The sequence below is a fragment of the Chionomys nivalis genome, chromosome 10 (genome assembly GCF_950005125.1).
Source record: "Chionomys nivalis chromosome 10, mChiNiv1.1, whole genome shotgun sequence".
Classification (NCBI taxonomy): Eukaryota; Metazoa; Chordata; class Mammalia; order Rodentia; family Cricetidae; genus Chionomys; species Chionomys nivalis.
In genome coordinates, this window is record NC_080095.1 from 64,642,992 (window position 1) to 64,662,590 (window position 19,599).

Sequence of the window (19,599 nt, forward strand, 5' to 3'; positions counted from 1 at the left end):
TGGTATATACCTGGAATAATATATACTTTAATTCATGAGAAAGTGGTACATATTTCTCTTAAATGTGGCCCTTAGTTCTAAATAAATGAGTGAATAAATAGTTTGTCTTTGGCTATAAGTATTAGCCATAAAAATATAAATATTTTGCCTTTTCATTGTTCCTTCCAAATAACAAATATTTCTATGCAAACAGCACAGATTTTCATTTGTGTATGTGTTACTATAATTGATTTCTTTAAATTAGCAAACAAGGCAAAGTTTCTGTCTGATAACGGAATTAGATACAATTCAAGAGAACCTCCTAGCTTATTGTAAACGGATAATTATTTTGCTCTAGGCTTTTAAAAGCAATCTACTTAAAATATCTTAAAATATTTTAAAATCTTAAAAAACACACAATTGTTACTTATTTAGAAAAATTAAAAATAATTTTGGCCACTAATTCTTAACTTTTTGGTTGGGTAAGATAGTCTCCTATTTTAAAAACTGTCAGTAAGTTTCTTTTTTGTTTTTAGAACCTTTGGGCTTTAGAAAATTTCTTGTCAGAAACTATATTTTGACAAATAATTATCGTAGGTGCTAAATTTTTTTTGTTTTGTTTTTTTGTTTTGTTTTGTTTTTTTCCTCTGTGGTTTTGGAGCCTGTCCTGGAACTAGCTCTTGTAGACCAGGCTGGTCTCGAACTCACAGAGATCCGCCTGCCTCTGCCTCCCAAGTGCTGGGATTAAAGGCGTGTGCCACCACCGCCCGGCGGCGTAGGTGCTAAAATTTTTTAAAGCAGGAATTTTATTTAAACAAGAAGATGCTTGACTTGAAGGGAAAACTATCTAGGATTCACACCAGTTATTTGTGTACAATAAAGAAATAGGGATGGGGAAATTAAAAAAACAGAAATCTATACTTCAGTAGTCAGGATATTTTGGAACCATATTTCTGCTTGCTTGCTTGCTTGCTTTTAAATTTTTACTTTCTAATTGAGAATGTATTCTTTCATTTTTATTTTGTTTTGTTTTGTTTTTTCGAGACAAGGTTTCTCTGTGTAACAGTCCTAGCTGTCCTGGAACTTGCTGTTTAGACCAGGTTGTCCTTGAACTCATTGAGATCTGCCTGCCTCTGCTTCCCAAGTGCTGGGATTAAAGACATGTGGGAATATATTCTTGGTCTATAACAAAATGCTATAGTAAAGTAACAGTCTCCTTGTTTATTAGACACCTCCTGTCTGCTGCTGGAACACACCAAGTTTATCTTCTGCCTCTATTTCCAGCTGTGCAGGTGTGTTTATTACACTGATTGGTTATCCATCAAACCAATGTCTTAATGACAAGCCCTGTGATTCACAATAGGCTTTCATTGGTTCACTGAGAGGTGTTTGCGTCTTAAAGTGCACCCCAGAACTCTCTGCCTACCACCTTCAAATTTATATGGTTATTGTTTTCAGTCTTGACTCCTTCTTTGGGTTTGGAACTTGCTCTGTAGATCAGGCTGGCCTCAAATGCAGAGATCCATCTGCCTCTGCCTTCCAACTCCTAGAATTAAAGGTGTGGGCCAGCATTGCCTGGCAAGACTTTATAATGAGGTCATAGGCATGGTGTTAATTTCCACAATTACACTTTGAAAAATTTAATATATGTTGGTGAGGGATTTCTATCCTGCCCAGTTCCTGCAAGTCGTTAAGTCCCAAAGAAATCACACAGAGGTCTACATTAATTGTAAACTGATTGGCCCATTATCTCAGGCTTCTTATTAACTCTTACAACTTAGATTAGCCCTGTCTTTAAGATCAGGGAATTGAGGATCTGTAACAAATTTACCAAACACAAATAGTGACACTGTTACAAACAATCCCCCTGCCTTTGGTTAAAGTAGCAGTTTATCAGAAAAATGTCTAACCAATGGAGGCAATCCCTGTCACTGTGATGTGATTGAAATCCTAGCACTCCAGAAGCTGAGGCCAGCCTGAGTTACTTAGCAAGACCTTGTCTTGATACAAATAAAAAGGTGAGAAAAGAAAAATATTTTCCTCATAGTTTTTTGAAATTAAAATATAATTGCATCATTTTTCCATTTCCTTTCCTGGTACTCTTGAATAGCTTGGGGGCAGCAGGGAGGTAAATTAAACTTCTTTAATTTTTCTTACACCTATTGATTTTTAAAAACATACTAAAATTGTTAAGATGAACTATCAATTCTCAAAGTACCATTTTTGCCAGCCATTTTTTTCTCCTTTATTTTTAGAGAGCCATTCTACCTACATAGTTGCGAGTGCTGTGATGCCCAGTCTTAGAACTTCATATGTAGTTATGGACTAAATTATTGAATATCTTTAGAGAGTTTTCCTATACTAGTAACCAAGTGAAGGTCATTGGCATTATCTCAACACTGTTTCTTAACATAAGACTTGTCTTTAATAGTTGGGGATGGGTGTTTTCTTAGGCCCTTAGCTCAAATTCTAATACAGCATATTGGGGCTTGCATAAATTCCGAATACACCTTTTTAGTAATATTGGCGTCTAAGGAAACATGGTCTCTGGTCTGCCACCCCCCCCCCCAACGTCTGTTGAGAATTATTGCACTAGATGCCACTTATGTGCATTTGAGGGTGAACTTAGCAGACTTTCTGATCTCTTTTGCTTTTGAAACAGGGAATTTTTTTTTTTTTGCTTGTTTTGAGACAGATTTCTTTGTGTTGTCATGGTTACCCTGAAACTTGCATTGTAGACCGGTCTGGCCTCGAACTCAGAGATTCACCTGCCTCTGCCTTCTGAGTGCTGGTTTTAAAGACATGCTCCACCACTCCCTGGCTTGAGATGGGATTTTTTGTGCAGCCCAAGCTAATCTTGAACTGAGCACTTTGTACCTTCACTTCCCAAGGGGCTACCACTATGACTAGCAGTGCTCATTTTCCTGCTTAGCAGTTTCTTAAGCAAATTTGTTTATAGTACCAAAATAATGCCTTCATGAAAGGAGGGTATTTAAAATTTTAACAATAGTGGCAATTTATTATTTATAATTATGTTTTCTGGTATAAGAAAGATGGCCCTTTTTTACTAAATTTTGCTGAGTAAGAATGAAAAAAATTCTGTCTCTAATTAACCTAGTATGCTCCTCTTTATGCAATGATACTTCTTTTTTCCTGTCATCAACATGTAATACCATATCCATCTTTGGTAGCTCTTTGCACTTATAATATGATAGTTATAGCATAATTGCAAATTGCATATTCTTGGCCCTGACCTCACTTGTAGAGCAGAGGACAACTTTGAACTCCTGTCCTCCTGCGTCTGCTCATGAAATACTGGGCTTATGGGCATGTGCCGTCACACTCAGCCTCCAAAACCTCTAATTTAAGACGTTCTTTCTATTCTCGAGGAATTATTTTTACCAATGAACAACAGCTTAAAAAACAAAACTTTCTGTATTGGTGTGCATTTGTGTGTGGGCTTGTGCATGTGAGTGCAGGTACCCATAGAAGTCAGAGAGGGATCAGATCTAGAGCAGGAGGCTGCTGTGGGTGCCCGTGTGCTGCTATGGGCTGCTGTGCACTGTCTGACCTGGGTGCTGGGACCCAAACTCAGATCCTTTAGAGGAGCAGTGTATGCTTCTCAACATCCAGTTATCTGTCCAGCCCCAGTGAGCATCATTTTAATGTAATTGATGCTTTCCTTCTTCTGTATTATATCTTTTTTGTATGATAAATACTTTTAAAAGAAATGGGATAGTTGTATGAACAGCATAAAAGTCTTGAAGAAACCTACATTCTAATGGAAGGTTTTTTTCCCCTTATATGCTACAAGCTAACAGTAATACTTTAAAGCACAATTTACCTCTCAAACTAGCAAAATAACCTTTCTTTGAAACTCAATATCCAGAAAGATGTACCTTTTAATACAGAAAATAATTTTCAATACTTTAATGCTAAATATTACCAAGGAAACGTAAAAATAAGACTTGCCACATCTACAAGTTATAGGCTTCCATGAAGCATTGACTCAGTGGTAAAGAATTTTTTTCTTGTTTATTTAAGATAGCAGAAATACCACCATTTTAGCTATCTTATGGATTCTGAAATTACACTGACTAACAATTTACCTTTTGTAAACAAGGAAACTGCCCTTACCTTCTAGAGGATGTAAATCCAAATCTAAATTACTTTGTATTTGTAGATAAATGATAGCTTTACTCTGATCTAAATGTTTAGTTAGAATGCTTCTGTGATAGTTTATTACTTTTGTGTTTTGAGACAGAGGTGCCCTTTTGTAGCATAGGCTAGCTTTGAACTCAGCTCTTCATCCCTCTGCCTCCCAAGTGCTAGATTATATCCCTGGACTAGCCACCTTGGCAGGCTTAGTTCTGTTACTTAGCATTTACATTAAAGTGTAATAAATAGCAATGATAGTCTCTTAAAATTCTCATTTTGTTTTGCTGGTAGATACAGGTTTTTAATTTCTAAATAAGCTAAAGACTTTTTATTTATTTATTTATTTGCTTTTTTTGAGACAAGATTTCTCCATGTAAAATTCCTGGCTGTCCTGGAACTTGCTCTGTAGATCAGGCTGGCCTCAAATGCAGAGATCCATCTGCCTCTGCCTTCCAACTCCTAGAATTAAAGGTGTGAGCCATCACTGCCTGGCAAGACTTTATAATGAGGTCATAGGCATGGTGTTAATTTCCACAATTACACTTTGAAAAATTTAATATATGTTGGTGAGGGATTTCTATCCTGCCCAGTTCCTGCAAGTCGTTAAGTCCCAAAGAAATCACACAGAGGTCTACATTAATTGTAAACTGATTGGCCCATTATCTCAGGCTTCTTATTAACTCTTATAACTTAGATTAGCCCATTATTCTTGTCTGTGTTAGCCACATGGCTTGGTACCTTTTTCAGCGAGGCAGTCACATCTTGCTTATGATATTCAGACCACCTGCAGAGGGCTGGCACCATCCACAGTGTTCAGGGCCTTCCTATATCAGTCATTAATCAAATCAAGAAAATGTGCCACAAGCTTGCTCACAGGCCAGTCTGGTGGGGGCATTTTCTCAATTAAGGTTTCCTCTTCCTAGATGACTTTTTTTTTCTTTTTCCGAGATAGGGTTTCTCTGTCGCTTTGGAGCCTGTCCTGGAACTAGCTCTTGTAGACCAGGCTGGCCTCGAACTCACAGAGATCTGCCTGCCTCTGCCTCCCGAGTGCTGGTATTAAAGGCGTGCGCCACCACCACCCGACCCTAGATGACTCTTAACTTGTGTCAAATTGATGAAAAACTACCCAGCACGGTGGTTGTTTATGAGAAGGGCCTCTCATAGGTAGATAAAATTTCTCTATAGCAGATTTAAATATTTTTTATCAAAAACAAAAAATAATTATATACTGATCATACTTTGTTTTTTAATGATTATATTTTGATGGTAAAGAATAGAACTTAAGATTATAGTAAATAAAGTAAAACAGAAGAGAGCATACAGTGTCTTGATAGAGAGAATGTTAAGGACGGGGGGGGGAGATTTCTGTTGCTATAACATATATATAGCCGCAGTTGGGAAAAGGCAATGTCTTCTTCCTGCCTAGTGGAGCAGAATTTCTAAAAGTCTGCATGGAACACCTAGACCAGCTTTGCATGTTATGATCTCTCTTTTTTCCCTTGCTCACAACCTGAATAGGAAAAACTAACTGGTCTGAATTGCTCGGTGTATTGGCACAGCTCTATCTTAGACTGCACTTCCAAGTGTTTCATCTCCACTCTCCATATGCATGTTAACATCTCACGTGTATCTTGGTCATTTTCTAATGCATTGACACCACATGCCTTGGGCACATCATAGTTTTGAAAAATTAGCTATATTTTTTTAATTGGTTTTCTTTAGTTGAACTTACAAAAAGAATCAGAATTTTATTGGGAAGCATATTCCTGGGTTGTGGGTGAAATAATTTTTTTTTATATTTCTGTAGTTTCTACTATAAATAATTTTTTCTTTTGCAGATATTGATGATGCTCAAATCCTTCCCCGTTCCACCAGAGTCCGACATTTTTCACAGAGTGAAGACACTGGAAATGAAGTTTTCGGAGCTTTGCATGAGGACCAGCCATTGCCTCGAAGCAGCAGCACTTCTGACATCGTGGAGCCATTCAGTGTTGAGCGAGCCAAAGGTGCAGTTCCTGTCGTTGACAGTTCATCCCGTCACGCTCCAGGCTTGCAGAGCTCCACAGAGGCTTCTTCAATAACTAGATCCACTGAAAGCTACATCACTGATACTCATAGCAGAGAGTCTTCTCTGGAAGTTGGTGATAGCATATATGACCATCTTTGTCATTTAATAGGTCCAGTAGAACTTGCAGATGCAGCTTTTGAACAAATCCAGTACATTGACCTTGAAGGAGATGAGGATCTTCTTTCTTCCCTGAAAGAATACTTTAAGGAAAACCAGGAAAATCATAGTAAAAATGAGCTAGGTAACAATACAGCTTCTCAGAAGGTGATTATTGCAGTAACTAGAGATGAAATACCATCTTTAGATAAATTAGAGTGCATAGGCCAGGAAATAAAACCAGAAAATCTAATGTCTTGTGTTGGAACTCCTGAAAATACAGCGTTTCAAAAAGAACCAAGCTCAGCTCTCTCCACGAGTACTGTTGCACCTAACCAGTCAGTTAGTTTTGCGAGAACACAAACTGCTGAAAAATCTAAACAACTAAATCTTGATGAACAGTCATTGGATCCTAGTTCAGGTAGCCCTTGTGATAAAGAAAAAAAGAAACCTCTGTATAGACAAACAGCCACAGAAGTAGATGCCTGTGTAGATATAACACTAGGTGAAAAGCTTAAGAGTATACAAGTTAGTGAAAAATTCACCCCATATATTATGCATGCCAAGAAAACTGCACTAAAAGCACCAGTAAACCGCAGAATGCCTCATGTTTCCAACACCGGCAAGCTTTCTCCAACCAAGAGGAGCTTGTCTGAAACAGTAACTCATAGGGCCAAAATCATGAAAATTGCTGCTAAGAAACGAAATACTGTTCATGTTACTTTTAGGCCATCTACTGAGTCTGTTCAGTTTTATAATCCACTGGAAAATAAAGAGGCTCCATGGAAGATGAGACTACGGAAGCTCAGTGGCTTTAGCAGTAGTAGCAATAGCAGTACCAGCAATACACAGACCAGCTCAACTAGTGGTACAGACCTTGTAAAACCTGGTGTGTACAGACCTCTAGATATGATTGGTGCAGCATCAGTTAGCAAAACAGTGAAGGAATCCACAGAGATCCCCACCGCCACATCACAGAAAGAAGGAATTGCAAGTAACCAGTTAGGGAGTCGCAGTACTCTTAGGTCATCAAGTCACGAGGCAGGACTACAGCAGGGCTCTCTGGGTGGCGTTTATAAAACTGTTGTACATGCTCTTTCGAAGCCGAAGGCAAATGTTTCCCCACAGAGGCAGAACAGAATGCCACCAGAGGCTCCACTGAGGGATCTGTACAGTCATGTAATGGGCTATTTTGGAAGGAAAGCTGCAGGTGAGCACTTACAGTGTGCAGAGCGCAAAAGGAGAAAGACAGCACCAGTTTGGCTTAATGCAACTGAAGCAAGCTATAAGCAATCAAAAAGCTTTGGGATGGTCACTGCTTTCTCTCTGTTTGGTTATGCATGCGCCTTTCCCCAGCTGTATTTTTCCCAGCATACAATATTTATTTAAATTACTAATTTCCCTTATGAGGCATTTAGTTAAACCTCTTTGCTGCTGAACAATAAAATAGAAAGGGGAAGATACAGAAACAAATTTAATGACCTTTCAAAGGTCAAGGATTTTTCTGAGTGTGCACTATGAGTCTTGAAGTTTACTGAGGAGTTGACTGTACTTTCTCTCTTGCCCCACTACTTTATGTCAAAATGGGCATTAGCTGTATCTAATTGAATTCGCTTATTCTTACTGCTGAGTTGGTCTTGTATTTTTTCCTTGGTAGATGGTTACTTTGACATCTAACATAACAGAAATCAAAGTCTTACAACCAACATCAACATTATACTTAACTATCATTGAAAAGGAAACCCTTTCTTTAATCTCAAAGATTTAATCACTTTCCATTCAAGGCATTTCTGAAAAAAGTGCTGTAGGCCTTTAGACTTTCATTCTTGTGTATATAATATGTTATATCTTTGCAAGATTTAAATCTTTATTATGAGATTTTAAATGTGCATTAAGGTTTCATAATAGCTAATGTTATTTCAATGTGGAACCTAAATGTGCAGATTAGAAAAAGGAAGCAAGATTGTAGTAACCACTTTATCTTGTTTCAAAATTAAACAACTTTACAGATACAGAAACTTAACTTTCAGCAGTAAGGTAGGTTTTGATTTCTTTTGTTTTAACATGGTTTTTGTTAGCATGATTAACAACAACGCTGTATAATGCATCTTGCATTGAGCCATTAATGCCACTTGAGGGCAGTATATTACAGCTTAGCAAAGCCTGGCCAGTAATATAAAGACAATGGTATTACACAGTCTGAAATTCTTTGTGGTTCAGTAGGAATATAAATAGCACTGGTTTTTCTTCTACAGAGAAATGAACTTTTCAACAGTATGATACTGACATAATTATCTTTTTTCCCACAAGTTTTAGTTTCCCAAGTGAAAATAATTTTGTTACTATAAAATCATATTGTAGTGTTAATATTAAGCAAATCTAGTAACTATTTTGGTTTTATTTTTGCTTGAATCTTGCAAAAATTGAACCTTTTTCTTTAAGCATTGAGGTTAGATTTTAGACTAAATCTAAAAAACAGTATACCAAATCATGAAATTTTAATTTGTGTTCAAACCTAAGTGTGTTTGTGTCTCACTGAGATTTGCATGATTTGAAAGGATATATTCCTTACAGTTACTCTCTGGGAAAATCTGAGGGAGTTGTGAATTATTAAGTCTCTGGAGCAGCATAGAATAGGAAGAAAGAAAAATATAATATACCAGTTTCTTTATAGGCAATATTAACCTGACTTCAACTAGTGCTTACCTCTAGCTTTCTTGCTGTTTAAGGTCATACTGAAGATTGACTAACATCTGCTTAGTTAAATAAAGTAAATACAATTTACTAATTCTTAAATATTAAATCTCAAAGGAGGGAAATTATTCATAAGTGCATGTTTGGCAAATAATTGATATGGCAGAGGTACTTTATTTTGGATTATTTTGTTTCAAATTTAGAAGATACAGTTAAGTTGTTGCTCACTATATGTAGTTATTTATTTGCTTCTAGTAAGTAAAGAGGACACGAGCCCCAAACTGCCTCCTCTTAACAGTGATACTGGTGGCAGCAGTGCCAATGTTCCTGATCTGATGGATGAGTTCATAGCAGAGCGGCTTCGAAGTGGTAATACCTCGGTGAGCTTGCTTTTTCTTTAATTTATTTGGTTTTTGAGATAAAGATAGAGAACTAAAAATAGGTATAATGTATATATGGTGATTTTTATTCAAAACTTTATTTTCCTGAAATTTAGCCCTCACTTAAAAAGTAATTAAAATTTTTTAGCATGAATTTATTTTATGTGTGTATATATATGGTGCTTGTGTGCTATAGCATGCATGTGAAGGTTCACGGACAGCTTCAGAGAGGAAGTTCTCTGCTTCTGCCCTGTTCATTAACCTTTATAGTAAACACCTTCACCCCTGACTTGCCATCCTTACAACTTTTTAAAGCTGGACTTAGTGGTACAAAGTTCTATCCAGCTGCTCAGGAGGCTGAGGTAGGAGGATACTAATTCAAGGCCTTGCCTAGGGTGCGGTGTAACTTCAAAGCCAGCCAGTACAACTTAGTGTGATCCAGTCTTATAAAAAGTAAAAGGAGAGCTGACTGACCTCAGTGATTGAGTGCTTGTCTAACATTTACAGATCATTAGGTCAGGCCCCAGAAGGGGTTGGGAGGAGGAATATGTGTTTTAAATTAAAGTTTTTAAATTATATGTTTTTCAAAGACATAAAACATTGAAGCATGTAGCTTTTCACTACAGACATCCTGGACCATCTGTTAGTAGTTGTGAGCCACTTCTTTCCTAGTTCCTCTTAACTGTCTTTCCAGTTGGTATCACCTGCTGTCAATAGGAAAAACAACAGAAGTCCCTTAGCCCAGTTCCCATAGTTTTTTTTTTTTTTAATATTTATTTATTTAGTATACAATATATGCCTTCAGACCAGAAGAGGGCATCCAACCTCATTACAGATGGTTGTGAGCCACCATGTGGTTGCTGGGAATTGAACTCAGGACCTTTAGGAATAACAGGCAATGCTCTTAACTGCTGAGCCATCTCTCCAGCCCAAATTCCCATAGTTTTGATAACAAACATTGCTTAAACAATTCAGATAACTTCTAGAGTTCATGTTAAAATTTACCTTTTATCTTAAATATTGAATATCAGAATGAAAATAGAAGCTAATGTATCTCTAGTTCTCAGTTGCAGAATTGCTTTTTAAAAACTGTTTTATTTCATTTGGATTTTAATTTGTCTGTGACTGTTACATTTCCTTTTATTTGAATTTCTTTCTTAGTGAGTAGGGATTATTTTAGAATCATAAAATGACATCTTTGCTATCTTTTCACTTACTGTCTCTTCTGCTTGCTTTTTTGTCCCACTGTAAACTTTATTTTTCTTCTGTTTAAGAGCTTTAGACGCAACACCATCTCACCTGATACTCGGGTCTTTGCTTTAAGTAGAACTACAGTAGCTTAGGCGTCAGGTACATATCATTATATATTATTTAGATTGTTCAGTAAGTATGTTTCTCCTTTCCAAATGAGGTCCTAAATATCAGCATTTATACTGATGATTATCTTGAAAACTAAAGGTTTTTGGGTGCTTGATTTGAAATTTTAAAAATTTTAATTGTAAGCAAGAAATTTAATGTTTCTTGTTTTAGACTTTGACAAGAAGGGGAAGTAGTCCAGGCAGCCTTGAAATTCCGAAAGATCTCCCTGATATTCTAAACAAGCAGAGCCAGATGCGTCCTGTTGATGACCCAGGTGTACCCTCAGAATGGACGTCTCCTGCCAGTGCAGGGAGCAGTGATCTTATGAGCTCCGATAGTCATTCAGATTCTTTCAGTGCTTTCCAATGTGATGGACGAAAATTTGACAGTGAGTATTGTTTACTGTTTGAGCATATGTTTTCAGTCAGTTGTTTTCTGACTTGTGGGTTGCATAGCTTTTACTTTTTGTTGTTATTTAGGAAGTTACTCTATATGTTGATTTCACAATTTCTGAAGTTTTAGGGAATCATCTCAGGTTGAGACCATTTTATTTTATTTATTTTTTTATTTATTTGATTTTCGAGACAGGGTTTCTCCATAACTTTTGGTTCCTGTCCTGGAACTAGCTCTTGGAGACCAGGCTGGCCTCAAACTCACAGAGATCCGCCTGCCTCTGCCTCCCGAGTGCTGGGATTAAAGGCGTGTGCCACCACCGCCTGGCTGAGATCATTTTAATTTGAAATAAATGGGGGAGCAGGAGTTATTTAAAAAACCAAAACCACTGTCCCTCATAAGAAATTGCATTTTAAAGACAAAAGATATGAAAAGAAAATTATTGAGAATGGTGTTAATGTTAAAATAAAGCGCCAACATAGTTATGAGATGCTATTCTTAAATCCACTCATATTTGCTGTCTGTTGTCCAATTCTCTACCCAGACTCTTCCTTGAATATTCCTCTATGTTAAATATCAGCTATTATTATTTGGTACCATATGTTACTACGTGATCATGCTGTTGAAATTCTGTGTAATTCTAAGTGTAGACTTAGCATTCAGAGAATAAAGTTAAAAACTTTAGGAATCAAATTTGTGAGTTAGGAGGTATACTGGAGTATTGTATGTTTCCTTCTTTTATGAGTTGATTATATACTATTCTGAGCTCAAACAGGTGAGATTTTAAGAGATGATGATGATGTGGGGGGGGGAGAGAGATTTATAAGAATACTTAAAAAGTAGTAAGTGTATTTTATTACCAGCTATCAGAAACTACTTAAGAATGACATTTTAAAATAATTATTTTTTGACAGAGATTTCTGTCTGACCCAGTCCCACAGTCATTTAGTCCCAAAGAAACACATAGAGGCCTACATTAATTACAAACTGGTTGGCCTATTATCTCAGGCTTTTTTATTAACTAATTATTACATCTTACATTAACCCATAATTCTTGTCTGTATTAGCCACGAGGCCTTGTACCTTTTATCAGTGTGGCATTCTTATCTTGCTTCCTCTCTGTTTGGGTGACGACTGCAGACTCAGCCATTCCTCTTCTCAGAATTCTCCTGTTCTGGTGGCCCTGCCTATACTTCCTGCCTGGCTACTGGCCAATCAGCATTTTATTAAACCAGTGCAAGTGACAAATCTTTATAAAGTACAAGACCATTGTCCCACAGCAATTATTGTTAATAATAAGTTGTTACAATCTTAAAATGTTTCCAGTTGAGATCTTCTTCAAAATTTTACTGCTGCTTATATGTTCCAGAATGAAATAATGCAGAGTAGAGTAGGAAGAATGTGAATATTTGTTTATTGTGTTGCTGAAGTACTAGTGTTTCTTCTTCCTACAGACTTTGGCTTTGGGACTGACATTGGGATCCCCTCCTCTGCTGATGTGGATTCAGGTTCTGGCCATCATCAGAGCACTGAGGAGCAGGAAGTGGCTAGCCTAACAACACTTCATTTAGATTCAGAAACAAGCAGCCTTAATCAGCAAGCCTTCTCTGCTGAAGTTGCAACAGTTACTGGTAAAACAACTCAAGGGAATGTTACTAATCTTGGCTTCTAAACTTCCAAAGAATCTGGTTAAGTTTCTACAGCTTGTATGATCAACTGCTATTTCAATGGGGTTTTGCTTGTTTGTTTGTTTTGTTTTCATTTAATTTTTATTTTATTTTAACAGAGGAGAAAACAAAACAAAACAAAAACCCAGAGTAGTTTCTTGACGTGAAGTACATGTAGGTAAGCATTAGTGGACTTCATGTATACACCAGACTAGAAGCAGTTGTTAAACAGACAATCTAGAAGAGGAAACAAGTACTTCACTATATCTTTTTCCCTGTTGTTCAGAGTCAAACCAGCTTTTAAGGCATTTGTTGCAGGAAATATAAAGCACTCTGCCAATAAGAAGATGTATTTGTTAGTGTACTAGAATACCTAGTGATGCAGCAAATTATCCTCTTCAGATACTTTTTAAATGTAGCAAAACCCAACTTTAATATAGTAAGTGGAGTCCTGGAAGTTGAGACATAATTAAATAGATAAAAATGTTACTGCAGGGTTAGTGTAGAGATTACAATGATCTTGAAGGTTTTGCTGCGTGATCTGAACTTACACTGGTTCCAGCTTTACCCTGATGCACCTCACTCAGCGGTTAGCCATTCCAGTTAACAATCATGGTAGTCGCTTATGATTCTAAGCACCATGATCTCTTTAAGAACAGAAATACTTCCCCATGCAGGCTTGATTGTAATTCTAGTTTATTTAAAACATTAGTAAAACTGCTGTGTTTTCAAAGGTTGTTACACTGTGAAAGAAAATGTCACCATACTTTTTTTCTTATTTCTCTTTATTCATCAAAAATAAAGCTCCAAGAGTTAGGGAGACAATTCACTGGGTAAAGTTCTAGTCTAGCAAGCATGTGGATCTGAGTTTGGATGCCCAGGCAGTGCATTCCTCTAACCCCAGCTTTGGGGTACTAAGACAAGTGGATTCTCGGAGCTTGCTGGCCAGCCAGTCTACCCCAAACAATAAACTCCAGGTTGAATGAGAGGTATTGTCTCAAAATACAGTTGGATAGCAATAGAAAATGATGACATCCTATTATCAATGATCTGGCCTCTCCATGCTCCCACATGTGCCTGTGTGGGTGAGTGCACCTGCATGCACATGTATATACACACACAAAAGTAAATCAGTAGTTCAAACAAAAAATTCTAAAAATTAAAATTTATATTTCAAGGAATTGGTTTATATGGCCTCTTTTTTATAACTAAATGTCTAAGAATTTGTAATATGAATGCAACTATGTGCTACCTTGAATGGCTGATTTTGTTACCCTATTGGGAGGCTTTATAAGGAATAATAACCTTAATCACTGACATTATCAGCAGTGCAGCAGTGTTTGAAGACAGCTGTGTTTTTATTCACAAACAGAATATTTAAGAGTGAGTATAACTTCATATACTTAATGCATAAAACTTCGACATAGTCTTTTCTGATGGTCAAGCTTGCGTGCATTATCACACTGTTAACTGTGTTTTTTCAGAAGGATGCCAGTTGCCCTGGAATCCTCCCTTCTGTTAATATAGAAGTTTTTAGATACTACAAGAAATCTAGTGGGAAAGATTAAAAGATATGACATTTAATAATATAGCTAATATAAGCTCTATGCATATTTGGCATATGAGTATCACTAAAAATTGTCTTTTAAAAAGCTCTTAACAGGGAAAAACTTTGTCAGCTATTATAGAATCTTGGCAATAAAATTAAAGACAATATTGACTCTCTTATAGTTCATATAAACTGATTTTAAAATCTTAGGTCTGAAAAAATGAATTTAGGCTGAGCAGTGGTAGCGCATGCCTTTAATCCAGTACTTGGGAGGCAGAGGCAGACGGATCTCTGAGTTCAAGGCCAGCTGGTCTACAAGAACTAGATCCAAGAGAGGCTCCAAAGCTACAGAGAAACCCTGTTTTAAAAAAAATGTATTTAGGGATAACAAGATGTTTCATTGGGAAAAGGTTCTTGCTTCCATTCCTGAATCCCAGATTTATATAGTGGAAGAAGAGAAGCAGCTCCTCAAGTCGTCCTCTTACCTCCACACACATCCTGTGGTCAGTGAGTACACACGCACAGAGAGTAATCCAAGATATCTAATGTAGTGATTGTTATGAAACAGGATAACACACGGAGTTAAAAGAAATAGATTTGGATTCCAAAGCAACTGGTGAAAATATTGTATCTTGGAGTATGCTTGACGTTTTTGATAAGTGTTAAGGAGATTTTTCTCCATGTGCCTCTCTTGTGACAGTGCTTATGCTAAGCTTCTGAGTCCTCAGGTTTCTGCAGCTGTCTTATCGTAGAAATTTTCTTGTGTGTCAAGTAAAAGGAACAGCCACCTAGTTAATAATGGGACTCCTGCATCTAATTAATCCTAGGTAGAGTCAAATTATTTTGATATATAATTATCATATGACCAATTATGTGATTGCTATAACATGGTACATATAATATAGTTCTTTATTGTTTGGGGCATTTATTGTGCCATTTTTAAAATGTGTTCCATACTTTTGGAGATTGATACAAATATGTAACTTAAGTTGATTTTTGCTTTACTATATAGAAAAAAGTAAAAAGGGCAGAATTTTACAATTATTGGGTCTAGAACATTGATGTTTCTGAGCTAGAAACTCAACATTAGAAAATGAAATTTTATATATATATATATATATATATATATATATATATATATATATATATATCTCCCGTTTAGTGCCAATGGACTCTCCTTTGCAACTACCATCGGCTGTTCTGTAATGCAATTTCTGCTACACATTACTTAAAGTGCTGTGTGTCATGCACTGTGGTAGACACTAGCAGTGCAGCAGTATAAAATAAGTAGAAAGCCTGTGATTAAGGCATTTGTATGCTACTGAGGGGTGTTTCAAACTGAACAGGCATGTTGAAATCAATATGATAGTGGGATAATGTGAAGGTATGAAATCAACCAAACTATATGGCAGGGAGTTACACTTGGTAAGGTCAGGAGTTGGCATCAGTAGAAAACAGTGTCTAAACCAAGAATTTAATCAGGATTCTGTCCAAAGAAAAGAAAACATGGAAAAGGTCTAGACTATGATGATTTTAATAAATGCAGTTCATTTGGCTAGAATACAAAAATTATACGTAGATTGTAGAGTACAAGAGCATTTCAGAGGCATCTGAACACTAGGAAATGAATTGGAGGGTTTACTAAGATCAATGAGAAAACTTGGAGGATGTTTGTTTATTTGTTTTTGAGACAGGGTCTCAGGTTGTAGCCCAGGTGACCTTAAATTCATGATCATCCTGTTTTAGCCATCCAAGTGCCAGGAGTACAGGAATGTGTCACCATACCTATTGATTTGCAAGATTTTTGTTTGGTTGGTGTTCTGGTTGGTAGGTTTTGAGGGGAGGGTTGACGTTTTTCACATGTATGTATGTATATATGTATGTATGTATGTACGTATGTAGTAAAGGTATGAGCTGTGGTTCATACCAAGGTAGAAGGATGATTTACCAAAATCAGTCGGCCTCCCTCTATCATGTAGATTCTGGGGATTTCAGGTTGTCAGACTTCTTAAACAGGTGCCTTTAACTGACTGGGTCATCTTGCAGACTCCATTTGTATGTGTTTTAAAGACAGGGTTTCATTAAGCCCAAGCTGGCCTCAAACTGCTTATGTAGCTGAGGATGATGACACTGAACTCTTGTTCAGTTTGTTGTTGTTGTTATTGATTTTTATTGAGTTCTAAATTTACTTTGCTCCTCCCCTAACTCTCCCCTCCCCTTCAACCCGCTCCCAAGGTACCCATGCTCCCAATTTACTCAAGAGATCTTGCCTTTTTATACTTCCCATGTAGATTAGATCTAAGTATATCTCTCTTAGAGTCCTCATTGTTGTCTCTGGGATTATGATTTGTGGACTGGTTTTCTTTGCTTTATGTTTAAAAATCACCTATGAATGAGGACGTGTGATAATAGTCTTTCTGTGTCTCAGTTACCTCACTCAAAGTGATGTTTTTCAGCCTGCAAAATTCAAGCTGTCGTTATTTTTTTCTGTTGTGTAAATGTACCACATTTTCTGTATCATTCTTCTGTCGAGGGGCATTTAGGTTGTTTCCAGGTTCTGGCTATGACAAATAATGCTGCTGTGAACATAGTTAAGCACATGTCCTTGTGGCACAATTGAGCATCCTTTGGATATATACCCAAAAGTGGTATTACTGGGTCTTTAGGAAGATTGTTTCCTAATTTTCTGAGAAGTTGCCTCACTGACATCCAAAGGGGCTGTACTAGCTTGCACTCCCACCAGCAATTGAGGAATGTTCCCTTTACCCCACAACCTCTCCAGCATAAGATGGACTCTCAGAGTTGTTTTGATTTGCATTTCTCTGATGACTAAAGATGTTGAACATTTCCTTAAGTGTCTTTCATCCATTTTAAATTCCTCTGTTGTGAGTTCTGTGTTTAGGTCTATACTCCATTGTTTTTATTGGATTATTTGTTCTTTTGATGACCAATTTCTTGAGTTCTTTGTATATTTTGGAGATTAGACCTCTGTCTGATGTGGTTTAGTGAAGATCTTTTCTCATTCTATAGGCTGTCGTTTTCTCATTCTAAAGGACCATGTCCTTTGCTTTTCAGTTTCAGGAGGTCCCATTTATTAATTGTTTCTCTCAGTGTCTGTGCTACTGGGGTTGTATTTAGGAAGTGGTCTCCTGTGCCAATGCGTTCAAGTGTACTTCCCATTTTCTCTTCTATTAGGTTCAGTATGGCTAAGTCTTTGATCCATTTGGACTTGAGTTTTGTGATGGAGATAGATATGAATCTATTTTCATTCTTCTACATGTTGATATCCAATTATGCCAGCACTATTTGTTAAATATGCTTTCTTTTTTCCATTTGATGTTTTTTGCTTCTTTGTTGAAAATCAGGTGTTCAAAGGTGTGTGGATTGACACCCAGGTCTTCTTTTCGGTTCCATTGGTCCTCCTGTCTGTCTTTATGCCAATGCCAGGCTGTTTTCAGTACTGTAGCTCTGTAGTAGAGTTTGAAGTCAGGGATTGTGATGCCTCCAGAAGTTCTTTTATTGCCCAGGATTGTTTTGACTATCCTGGGTTTTTTGCTTTTCCAAATGAAGTTGAGTACTGTTCTTTTAAGGTCTTTGAAGAATTTTGCTGGGATTTTGATGGGCATTGCATTGAATCTGTAGATTGCTTTTTGGTAAGATTGTTATTTTTACTATGTTAATTCTACCTACCCAAGAACATGGGAGATCTTTCCACTTTCTGGTATATTCTTCAGTTTCTTTCTTCAAATATTTAAAGTTCTTATTATACAAGTCTTCTACTTGTTTGGTTAGGTTACTCTGTGGTATTTTATGCTATTGTGTCTATTGTGAAGGGTTATTTTTCTCTGATTTCTTTCTCATCTTGTTTATCATCTGCATACAGGAGGGCTACTGATTTTTTTTTTTTTTTTTAGTTAGTCTTGTATCCTGCTACATTACTGAATGTGTTTATGAGTTGTAGAAGTTCCTTGGTAGAATCTTTGGAGTGGCTTATGTAAATTATCATATTACCAGCAAATAGTGAGAGTTTGACTTCTTTTCTGACTTATATCCCCTTGATCTCCTTTTGATATTGTATTATTCTCGCTAGGACCTCAAGAACTATATTGAACAGATATATAGAGAGTGGATAACCTTGTCTTGTTCCTGATTTCAGTGGGCTCAGTGGGAGTTTCTCTCCAATTAGTTTGATGTTGGCCGTTGGCTTGCCTTAATTATGTTTAGGTATGTTCCTTGTATCCCTGCTCTCTCCAAGACCTTTATCATGAAGGGATGTTGGATTTTGTCGAAAGCTTTTTTGACATCTAATTGAGATGATCATGTGGTTTTTATTTTTCAGTTTGTTTATGTGGTGGGTTACATTGACAGATTTTTGTATGTTGAACCATTCCTGCATCTGTGGGATAAAGCCGACTTGGTCATGGTAGATGATGGTTTTGATGTGTTCTTGGATTCGGTTTGCCAGTGTTTTATTTAGTATTTTCGCATCAATGTTCATGAGTGAGATTGGTCTATAATTCTCTTCCTTAGTAATGTCTTTCTGTGGTTTGGGTATCAGGGTAATTGTAGTCTCATATTTGAAGACTTTAGAACAAAAAGAAGCAAACCTCACCCAAGAGAACTAGACAGCAGGAAATAGTCAAATTAGAGATGAAATCAACAAAATAGAAACAAAGAAAACAATACAAAGTATCACTGAGACAAAGAGTTGGTTCTTGGAGAAAATCAACAAAATAGACAAGCCTTTATTCAAACTAACCAAAAGGCAGAGAGAGAATATCCAAAATCAGAAATAAAAAAGGGGACATAACAACAGACATGGAGGAAATACAGAGAATCATCAGGTCATATTTTGAAAACCTGTACTCCTCAAAATTGGAAAACTTAAAGGATATGGACAACTTTCAGGACAAATATCACCAAAATTAAATCAAGACTAGATAAGCAAATTAAACAAACCTATAACTGCTGAAGAAATAGAAACATCATCAAAAGTCTCCCAACCTAAAAAAAGCCCAGGACCAGATGGTTTCAGCTGAGAATTCTACAAGATTTTCAAAGAAGAACTAATACCAAAACTCCTCAAATTGTTCCACACAATAGAGACACTGAACTCTTGACAGCTCTTAGTGCTGGGATTATAGGCATATGTGCTATTTTCAAGAGAATTTGTAATGAGGATATAATCATTGCATTTTCATGCATTTTTGATGTTTTATGAGAATAGATTGGTAGGAAAAAGTAGAGATAAGGGCT

General features: G+C 36.7%; 1 protein-coding gene and 1 pseudogene across 5 annotated transcripts in view; one reads left to right on the top strand and one right to left on the bottom strand.

The window, feature by feature from the left end:
* The window catches only part of Ralgapa1 (Ral GTPase activating protein catalytic subunit alpha 1), a 220,028-nt gene that overhangs the window by 92,926 nt on the left and 107,503 nt on the right, over window positions 1-19,599 (top strand). For 3 of the 5 annotated variants that reach the window (XM_057782719.1, XM_057782720.1, XM_057782721.1), the window contains 4 exons: window positions 5,976-7,511; window positions 9,251-9,375; window positions 10,906-11,122; window positions 12,582-12,758. In XM_057782719.1, coding sequence (XP_057638702.1) covers window positions 5,976-7,511; window positions 9,251-9,375; window positions 10,906-11,122; window positions 12,582-12,758 — 2,055 coding nt within the window. The remainder of the gene's footprint in view (window positions 1-5,975; window positions 7,512-9,250; window positions 9,376-10,905; window positions 11,123-12,581; window positions 12,759-19,599) is intronic. The other 2 variants (XM_057782722.1, XM_057782723.1) reach the window with 1 other exon arrangement.
* On the bottom strand, window positions 1,204-3,310 carry LOC130882692 (small ubiquitin-related modifier 2-A-like; annotated as a pseudogene).